This window comes from Gossypium raimondii, chromosome 4 (genome assembly GCF_025698545.1).
Source record: "Gossypium raimondii isolate GPD5lz chromosome 4, ASM2569854v1, whole genome shotgun sequence".
NCBI lineage: Eukaryota > Viridiplantae > Streptophyta > Magnoliopsida > Malvales > Malvaceae > Gossypium > Gossypium raimondii.
Window position 1 is genome coordinate 16,660,463 of NC_068568.1, and position 10,673 is coordinate 16,671,135.

General features: G+C 38.8%; 1 protein-coding gene across 1 annotated transcript; it reads left to right on the forward strand.

The window, feature by feature from the left end:
- The first annotated feature begins 8,596 nt into the window (after positions 1-8,596).
- On the forward strand, positions 8,597-10,061 carry LOC105767261 (uncharacterized). Its single transcript, XM_052629186.1, has 3 exons — positions 8,597-8,855; positions 8,949-9,503; positions 9,877-10,061. The coding sequence occupies exons 1-3, from the start codon at positions 8,597-8,599 to the stop codon at positions 10,059-10,061; spliced, it is 999 nt and encodes a 332-aa protein (XP_052485146.1).
- The last annotated feature ends 612 nt before the right edge of the window (positions 10,062-10,673 follow it).

Below are 10,673 nucleotides of genomic sequence, written 5' to 3' on the forward strand. Positions count from 1 at the left end.
ATATATTTTTAAAATTATCCCGGAAATTAAAAAAGGATCGGGTCCAACTTACGGAATATGATTTCTTTTCTAAAACCGAGATAATCAAAATTTCAAAAATAAAATTTTAGGTGAATATTCCCGTTTCGGGAGTCAAGATTATATCCTAACTAACGGGGTATAATTTTTTTTCTCGGTTGACGTTAAATACGTTTTTATTTTTAAGTGATTTTAACAAAAGGGATCGTATTTTTTTATTCTTTTTCGAATTTTCAATTTTTCGACAATAAGACATTAATTAATCAATTATGTACCAATTTTGGGCATTACGAGGGTGCTAATCTTTCCTCATACGTAACCAACTCCCGAACCCATTTTTTCTGGATTGTGCAGACCAAAAAAAATATCGTTTTAGTAAATTTAAACTTTTATTAAAATGATTGAATTATGAGGTGACCGGGTCACACCTAAATAAAAAGGATTGGTGGCAACTCCATTTTCGTTTTAAAAGTCGACCCCATTTTTTGAAAATAAAAAATGGTTTCGACAGCTTGGCGACTACGTTGGGGACTGGTTTTGAGAGTCAAGCCATAAGTTGGTTATTTTTTTTCTTTTTGTCGAAAAAATTAAATTTGTTTTAAATCACGATTTTTCCTTTGCATTCATTGGTTTTTATCATGATATGCTTGTTTGATTGGTCCATAGCTGTTAATGTGTATCTGCATTTTGCATTGTATAAGTTGGTCAATTTTACCCTTCTAAGTGGGAGTGAGAAACTAGTCCTTCGTGAGGTTTTCACCTCCGTATAGGATAGTGGATCGCTTTCGGGATACATCCGTATTTATGCATTCGTGAGATTTTCATCTCCGTATAGTCATAAGGAAATGTATTCCCTTGAACCGAACTTGGTCCATATGAGCCTATAACGGGTGAGTATCGAGGAATCTGTTGGTTTAGATACCTTTGCTCTAGAAGCCAAACCTCATATAGTGAACCTTAGGAGCTCACCCTAGGCAGAGTTACTCTTGACCCTAGTAGATACCTGACTAGGAGTTTTTATTTTTTTTCTTAGTTGTATTGTATGTTTATACATGATACTGACTTTTTATGTTTTACTCTGATTGCATGACATTACAATTACATGGCATTTCACTATAAAAGGCGTTAGTTCGTATTCGGTTACTAGATAAAAAACTTATCATGGAAAAAGGCTTTCTTGATAAAGTGGAAGATAATGCGGCTTTCCGAACTTGGTCTGAGATGACACAGCGAGGAAAAGGTGATAGTTTGGGCGAGGGTTATGTATCGGAATTATGAGACTTTACCCGTATTAGCGTAACTCAGAACAGCTTGCAAGAGTTGAAGGAAATTTGGGATCAGTGGAATGATGATGTTAGACAGTCATTCTATTCTAATTATGGGGATTTGCCTTATTTGCTTGATATGAAAGTAGACAAACATCTGTTTTGAGCTCTTACCCAGTTTTGGAATCCTGTCTACAGTTGGTTCACATTCGGGAAAGTTGATTTGGTACCTACAATAGAGGAATACATGGCTCTACTTCGGTGTTCGAAGATTCAAGTGGACAGAGTCTACTCGAAAGCTGTAAATGTTCCGACCTTTTTGAAGAAACTGATGAATATAACTGGGATGAGTGAGCAGTGGGTTACAGCTCAGATCAAGCAAAAGGGGGATAGCAAGTGCATTCCTTGGAAGAATTTGAAGGACCTAATTTTAGCGCACCCAGATACGAAGAAGAAGGTAGATGTCTTTGCTTTGAGTATATATGGTTTAGTTGTCTTCCCTAAAGCTTTGGGTCACGTCGACGAAGTAGTCACTGATCTATTTGATTGATTGGATATGAGAGTTACACCAGTCCCAGCGATTTTGGTAGAAACCTTCAGGTCACTGAATGCATGCCAGAAGACGGGTGAGGGTAGGTTCATTGGATGTGCGCAACTCCTACTCGCATGGTTCCACAGTCACTTTTGGAGGGTTGATAAGGTTCGGGTCTTCTCTGAAAATTATTTACCATTAAAAGAGTTAGCGGCTACACCAATGAGGGATGACAATTCAGAGAAAAAATGGATGGCAATTCTTCAGAATCTGCAAGAGGAGGACATCGAGTGGAGAGCTCCATGGCTGTTTCCGGAGGAGATTCTGTATCGATGCGGAGATTTTGATTGGGTTCCTTTGCTGGAAATTTGGGAAGCTGTTGGTTATTCCCCATTGCTAGTGCTTAAGCAATATAGGTCAAGACAATTCGTGCTTGCAACTCAAGGACTAGCTGAGTGTGAGTTCCCATATAAGGGTGATGGTTACAAAAAGAAGGTTCGTGAGATGTCCAGGGCATGGAATCAGACTTGTCGAATGAAGAGTTTAGCTGTGGGTCCGATGAAAACTCCCGAGTATAACGAATGATGGGTTAAGAGGATCAATGATAACGTTCTTAGGCCAAGTTAAGAAAATAGTTAATCGATAGAGGAACATTTACGGGTTGTCCCTTCTGAGCTAGAGATCATAAAGCAGGATTTTGAAAGAAGAAATGTAGAGTTAGAAAAGAAGATGGAACAAATGCAAGAAGAAAAAATGAATTTGAGATTGGATGTAGATGTTCAAAAACTCGAGGTCGAGAAATTAAGGAAAGGGAAAAATAAGGCCGAAAAAGATCTAGATGACTAGAGGACGGATTATAAGAAGCTGCATCTGTCATCGAGAACTGATGGGCTTAGAAAGATTTCGGAGTAGTGGCGTGAAGAGATTCGATAAGAAAGAAACAAGTCAGACAGACGAGAAAAGAAATTTCAAGAGGTTCAAGCACGGAATGAAGTATTAGAAGAAAGCTTGCTAGAGAACCAAAGAGAAAAAGGTGAACTAAAAAATAGAGTGGGTGAGTTGGAAAGATCTCTTCGTCAATATAGAAGTCAGAATTCCGTAATGGAGTTGAAAGCAAGTTTAAGCAAGATTGAAGAGATGAAGAACAAAATAGAAGAGTTAGAAACAGCATTGCGAAATTGTGAAGTCTGAATTGAGTACCTAGAAGCAAATGAGGGTCGTCAGACTGAGCAACTTCATTACTTTCAAAATCAAGTTAGAAACAGGGATCATATTATGGGAGAAGCTGTGGTTCAGATTCGAGAGATAGCGGATTACCTGTAAACTTTAGCAATACAGGCTGATACGTTGAGTGTGAAGTTGAGTTGGAATCAGATTAGGAACAAAAGTTAGCCTCGTTACTTAGGAGGATTAAGGTCTTGAGTATTAGGGAAAAGCCTTATTTGTAGTTCGTTTTATGTAAAGAAATTTATTTTCTAATAAAGTTTTCTGAATGAAATTGAATTAGAATTGACGCATTTTTGCATTCATTTCATGCATTGCATTATATGCATTAAAAACCATTAAAAGGTTCTAATTGATTAAAATCATTCCTCAGTTAACCTAGAAACCAACCAATCAATTAAACACCATTACGGTACACGGGCAAAATCAAAAAATATGGACCAAAGATTGGAAAAGCTCAAACAATTCCAAAAAGAAATGCAGAATTAACTTCAGCAGCAAATGCAGGAGCATCTCGAAAGGATTCACCAGAATATGATGGACAAGATGATGGAATCCCAAGGGAACATGATGACTCAGTTAACGCAACTGTTGGCTAAGGGAAAAGATAAAGGAAAGGGTCTTATGGCTAATTTTGAGGAGGGAGAAGATGATGGACCTCTCTATCCTCCAGGCTTTACTCCTCTACATGTGCAGACTCAAGCTGAGGTATACCTGCGCAAGCCCTCTGTCATAATTGGGTCTCAACAGTTTCAGGCCGACGCTACGAGACTAATAAATTTCCAAACTGAATCAGGTTCTAATCCCGAGAATAACCCTGTCAATCTTATTATCCCCGATTTTGATGAGGCGGTCGAAAAAGAAAAAACAAAAGAAGAATTACCAAAGCAATTAGAGGAAAAGTGGAAGTGGATTAAAGAGAAATTTAAGGCAATGGAAAGCACTGAGAGATATCGTGGGATTGATGCTAAGGATTTAAGTTTGGTCCCAGATTTGGTGCTCCCTTACAAGTTCAAAATGCCAGAATTCGAGAAATATAATGGGACCAGTTGTCCTGAAGCCCACATCACCATGTTTTGTAGGCGAATGACTGGGTATGTCAATAACGACCAACTATTAATACATTACTTCCAGGATAGCCTCACAAGGGCAACGTCTAAATGGTACAATCAATTGAGTCGTATCAGGATTGGTTCCTGGAGAGATTTGGCACAGGCTTTTATAAAGCAGTACAGTCATGTAACAGAAATGGTTCCTGATAGAATCACCTTGCAAAACATGGAAAAGAAGTCAAATGAAAGTTTTAGGCAGTACGCGCAGAGGTGGAGGGAGGTTATTGTCCAGGTCCAACCATGCTCCCAGAAAGAGAAATGACAATACTCTTTATAAATATACTGAAAGCCTCATTCATCACACATATGTTAGGAAGTGCCACAAAAAGCTTTGCTGACATAGTCATGAATGGTGAAATGTTTGAAAGTGCTATTAGGAGCGGAAAGATTGATGCTGGAGAAAATAACAGAAGGTCGGCCTTAAGGAAAAAGGAAAATGAAGTGAACAACGTGAATACATACAACAAAATGGTTACGGTGAATCAACCAAGAAAGGTGGTTGCTAATCAGCAGGGTTCATCAAGACAAGAATCTGGTGTGAGACAAAGTACTGAGAAGCCCCAGTTCGCACCAATTCCAATGTCATATAAGGAGCTGTATCATAGTTTATTCAATACACACATTGTTTTCCCTTTTACTTAAACCATTTACAACCTCTATATCCTAAATGGTATGATACGAATGCACAGTGCGACTACCATGTGGGAATTACGGGGCATTCCATAGAAAATTGTACTGCTTTTAATAAGCTTGTTGAAAGGCTTATTAATATGGGCGTTGTTAAGGTAGACGATGCATCTGGTACAGAAAATCCATTACCCAATCATACTGATAATGGGGTGAACATGATAAGTGAAAATATGGGGAAAAGAGTCAAGACAAATATTGCTGAACTGAAAACCCTTTTGAAATGGGTTTGGGAAGAGATGGCAAGAAGAGGGTTAATCATCTTGGATTCTGAGAAAGAGGGTGAGATTAAAAATTATTGTGAGTTCCATCATGAGGTGGGGCACGAAATCCAAAGATGTGAAGAGTTTAGAGTTCTGGTCCAGAGCATGATGGATAATAAAGAAATGGAGTTTTATGAAAAAACGAAGGAAAAATGAAGCATATGCGCGTCAGAGCCAATGACGAGGATTTCGAAAGTAGACCATCCTGTGATTATCATCTCCCGCCCTAAGATTAACGAGGCAGGGGCATAGGTGATACCAAAAATCGTGATTCAGAAACCACTAAATTTCTCATATAAAGACAGTAAAAAGGTCCATTATAATTATGAGTGCAATGTAACAATCCCGAGAGGGGAAGCTTCGGTCAGTATTACAAAAGGAAATCAAAAGGCGGGTTCTTATACGCGTAGTGGGAAGTGCTACGATTTGATAAATGCTCGAGTAGAATCGGCAGAAGGGAAAATTTTGACGGCAGAGCAAAAGAAGAAGAGGGCAGTTGAATTTAAGCCATTGATTAATGAGCCAATAAAGGAAGAAGAAGCCAAAGAATTTTTGAAAATTTTGAAACATAGTGAGTATAGTGTTGTGGAACAGCTGCATAAACCAGCTCACATATTTGTGTTAGCTTTGCTCTTGAGTTCAGAGGTTCATCGAAGTGCGTTAATGAAGGTGTTGAACGAAACATATGTGGCTAATGATATTTCCGTCAACAAGTTGGATCGGTTGGTCAACAATATAAGTGCCGATAATTTTATTTTCTTCAATGATGACGAAATACCGTCTGGGGGTATGGGATCCACTAAGGCTTTGCACATTACTACTCGGTGCAAAGGGTACACATTGCCGGGGGTTTTGATTGATAATGGATCCGCATTAAATGTATTGCCCTTATCCACTCTTAATAGACTGCCTGTGGATAGCTCACATATGAAGACATGTCAGAATATAGTGAGGGTATTTGATGGAACAGAAAGGAAGGTTATGGGAAGAATTGAGATACCATTGCTGATTGGCCCAACTACTTATGAGGTGGACTTCCTTGTAATGGATATCAAGCCTTCCTATAACTGTTTGTTGGGAAGGCCTTGGATACACTCGGCAGGGGCTGTACCTTCACCACTACATTAGAAGTTAAAATTAGTATCAAATGGACGGTTGGTGACAATAAATACCGAAAAGGGTATTATCGCATCAATAACTTGTGATGCACCATATGTGGAGACCAATGAGGAGGTAGTAGAATGTTCGTTCAGATCCTTAGAGTTCCTGAATGCAACATTTATTACTGAGGGTAGTAGAATCCCAGTGCCAAAAATATCCAAGATTACAAAAATAGGTATTCAATTGATGGTCGGAAGAGGGGCTTTACCGAGAAAAGGATTAGAAAGATATCTTCAAGAAGGAATTAAGGCACCAATGCTGAAAGACAAGTTTGATCGTTTTGGCTTAGGCTATAGACCAGACAAAAAACAGAAGAGAAAGGAAATGAAAAAAAGGCAGGAGAGAAGAAGGGCACGCCTGAGTGGAGATGAAGTTAAGTGGGAGCCTATGACTTTTCCCCACATATCTAAGATCTTTGTATCAGGGGGTTCATTCATCCTGAGCGAAGGAGGCCCAAAAAGGAAAGTATTGAAGAAATGCTAGAAAATGTCCAAATCAATGCCATAGACTCAGCTGAAGAAAGGACCTTGTTAGGGATTCGCCCTTATGAACCTGGGAGCGAGTTGAACAATTGGACTGCGGAGGTAATCCCTGTAGTTTTTAGAGCTTATCCAGAGTAATGTTCAGAACATTCTTGTTATTTTTAGCCTAAAAATGATAGAAATTTCTTAGTGAAATAGGCTTGTGTCTGAACGTCATTATTCTAATAAAATACATTTTTGTTTGAGCCAATATTATTTTATTCTTTTGGACTTTCTTCCACATCATTCTTTTATTTATTCATAACCATATCTTACAAAGAATTATTCATAAATTCATACATTCTTTATATATTCTTTTGCATCTATCATAGGTCCCTGGGTATCAATGATATGAGTGACACTGCTTCAGGCTCAGAATCTCCTTTTGAGCAAGATTGGTGTTTAGAGGGATCTCGGGATTTTGAAGATGACATAGACTGTGGTGTATCTCCAGACTTGTTGAGAATGGTAGAACAAGAGGGTAAGCAAATCCTACCTCACAAAGAATTATTGGAAATGGTGAGCCTAGAGGACGAAAAAGAGGTAAAGATCAGAACTGACATTACCGTAAAGACGAAACAAAACCTCATTAAATTATTTCGTGAATTCAAAGATGTCTTCGCATGGTCATTCCAGGATATGCTCGGGTTAAGTACTAATATTGTGGTTCACCGTCTTTCTATAAAAGAAGATCGTAAGCCAGTTTAACAAAAGCTCAGGAGAATGAGGGCTGATATTCTGCTAAAGATAAAAGAAAAAGTCAAAAAGCAATTCGATGCTGGGTTCTTGCAAGAGGTCAAATATTCGGAATGGGTAGCCAACATTGTCCTTGTCCCTAAAAAAGATGGGAAGGTGCGAATGTGTGTGGATTACAGGGACTTGAACAAGGCCAGTCCAAAAGACAATTTCCCGTTGCCTCACATGGATACTCTGGTGGATAATACGACAGGCTATTCACTGTTTTCTTTCATGGATGGCTTTTCTAGATACAATCAAATAAATATGCATCCAGAAGATATGGGAAAGAACACATTCATCACTTTGTAGGGAACGTTTTGTTATAAAGTGATGCCCTTTGAATTAAAGAATGCGGGAGCAACTTATCAAAGAGCCATCGTAACCTTGTTTCATGACATGATGTACAAGGAAATTGAGGTGTATGTCGATGATATGATTGCAAAATCCAAAACTGAAGAGGAAATTATTTTTGAGACTGAGGAAGTTCCAACTCAAGCTTAATCCAACAAAATGCACCTTTAGAGTCAGACCAGGGAAATTGCTAAGTTTCATAGTCAGTGAAAAAGGAATTGAGGTCGACCCAGACTAAGTCAAGGCAATACGAGATTTACCTCTACCACACACTCAGAAGGAAGTTTGAGGTTTTCTTGGAAGACTGAATTACATTGCCCGGTTTATTTACACCTAACTAAGAAATGTGACCCCATATTCCGTCTTTTGAGGAAACATAATCCAGGTGTATGGAATGAAGAATGTCGGAGGGCTTTTGACAAAATCAGACAGTACTTGTCCAATCCTCCAGTGCTATCACCACCTAGTCCAGATAGGCTATTAATACTGTATTTAACGGTGTTGGACAATTCCATGGGGTGCGTGTTAGGCTAACATGATGAAGCAGGAAGGAAAGAAAGGGCAATACATTATCTCAGCAAGAAATTTACTGATTGTGAAACGAGGTACTCATTTATTGAAAAATTATGTTGTGCTTTGGTTTGGACAACACGGAGATTACAACAATACATGTTGTATCACACGACTTGGTTAATTTCAAAGTTAGATCCTTTTAAAGTATATGATGGAGTCGACTACTTTGAACGGGAGAATGGTTAGATGGCAGATTTTGCTTTCTGAATTTGACGTAGTGTATGTAAGCCAAAAGGTCGTGAAAGGAAGTGGAATAACTGACTTTCTAACTAGCAGAGGCTTGGAGGATTATGATCCTTTGAACTTTGATTTTCCAAACGAGGACTTGATGTATGTGGCAACCACTGACGGAAATTCCCAAATAGATCATATGTGGAAGCTAAAATTTGATGGAGCCTCAAATGCTATGGGTAACGGAATTGAGGCAGTCTTGGTATCTCCAAGCGGAGATCATTATCCTATTGCTAGCAAATTGGATTTTGATTGCACGAACAATATGGCAGAATATGAAGCATGTATTATGGGCATTCGTGCAACTATTGAACGTAAAATCAAAGTGCTAAAAATGTATGGGGATTCTGCATTGGTGATATATCAACTCAAAGGAGAATGGGAAACAAGAGACCCTAAACTGATCAGTTATCGAAAGATGGTTCTTGAATTAATGGACGAGTTTGATGACACCACTTTCTGTTATCTCCCACGAGACGAAAACCAGATGGCTGACGCATTGGCCACCCTAGCCTCTATGATCCAAGTGAACAAGTTAGAGGACATGAAGCCTATTCAAATGAGTATTTTTGAAACCCCGGCTCATTGCTATAGTATTGAGGAAGAGGAAAAAGATGACCATCCTTGGTACCTGAATATATTGCAATATGTGAAAAATTGTGAGTATCCAGATCAGGCGACAAAGAATGATAAGAGAGTATTGAGAAGAATAGCCATTGACTATATCCTAGACGGGGAAATCCTATACAAAAAAGGGAAGGATACGGTACTGTTAAGATATGTGGACGCAATGGAAGCTAGAAAAATACTAGAAGAGGTCCATGAGGGTATCTGCGGAACACATGCAAATGGTTTCACAATGACCAGGCAGATCATGAGATTTGGTTACTATTGGTTCACTATGAAAAGAGATTGCATCAATTATGCTAAAAAAGTGCCATAAATGCCAAATTTATGGTGATAAGATAAATGCACCTCCTTCACCTCTTCATGTTATGACTTCTCCATGGCCTTTCTCTATGTGGGGTATGGACGACATTGGGCCAATATCGCCGAAAGCTTCTAATGGGCATTGTTTCATCTTTGTGGTTATTGATTACTTTACCAAGTGGGTGGAAGCTGCTTTATATGCAAATGTCACGAAGTCAGCAGTTAGCAGATTCTTGAAAAAGGAGATCATATGTCGATATGGAATGCCAGAGAGGATCATATCCGATAATGCGCTGAGTTTGAACAATAACACAATAGTGGAGGTCTGCAGTCAATTCAAGATCAAACATCATAACTCGTCGCCATACTGCCCAAAGATGAATGGCACGGTAGAAGCAGCTAATAGAAATATCAAGAAAATTATGGGGAAAATGACTGAGACTTACAAAGACTAGCATGAGAAATTACTATTTACCCTATTTGATTATAAAACATCTATTAGGACTTCGACCGAGGCAACACCTTTCTCTCAGGTTTATGGAATGGAAGCAGTTTTACCAATTAAGGTTGAAATCCCTTCTCTCCGGGTATTGGCAGAGTTAAAGTTGGATGAAATAGAATGGGTCCAATCTCAATATGATCAGTTGAACTTAATAGAGGAAAAAAGGCTAAAAGCTATTCAGCACGGTCAGATGTATCAAAGACGAATGATGCGGGCCTACAACAAAAAGGTTTATCCAAAAGAATTCCACGAGGGGGACCTAGTGTTTAAAAAGATCCTTTCTATACAAAAGGATTTTAGAAGAAAATGGATGTCAAATTAGGAAGGCCCATATGTTGTAAAAAAGGCATTTTCCAGAGGAGCTTTAATCTTGAGTGAGATGGATGGTAAAAACTTGCCAAACCCTGTAAACTCGGATGCAGTCAAGAGGTACTTTGCCTAAAAGGAGTAGAGATCAAGGTGAAAACCCGCAAAGGGCAATTTGAATCCTAAAAAGAGACTAAGGTGAAAACTCGCAAAGGGTGCTTTGAGTCTAAAAAAAAGAAAGAGGAGAGGCCAAGGTGAA

What these genes read in the sequence shown, in the direction of transcription:
- LOC105767261 (XM_052629186.1), top strand. Translation starts at nt 8,597, where the DNA reads ATGGAGTCGACTACTTTGAACGGGAGAATGGTTAGATGGCAGATTTTG. An exon ending in TGGAGCCTCAAATGCTATGG is followed by an intron (nt 8,856 to 8,948) that starts GTAACGGAATTG and finishes ACAATATGGCAG; the next exon opens with AATATGAAGCATGTATTATG. An exon ending in ACTAGAAGAGGTCCATGAGG is followed by an intron (nt 9,504 to 9,876) that starts GTATCTGCGGAA and finishes ATGGAATGCCAG; the next exon opens with AGAGGATCATATCCGATAAT.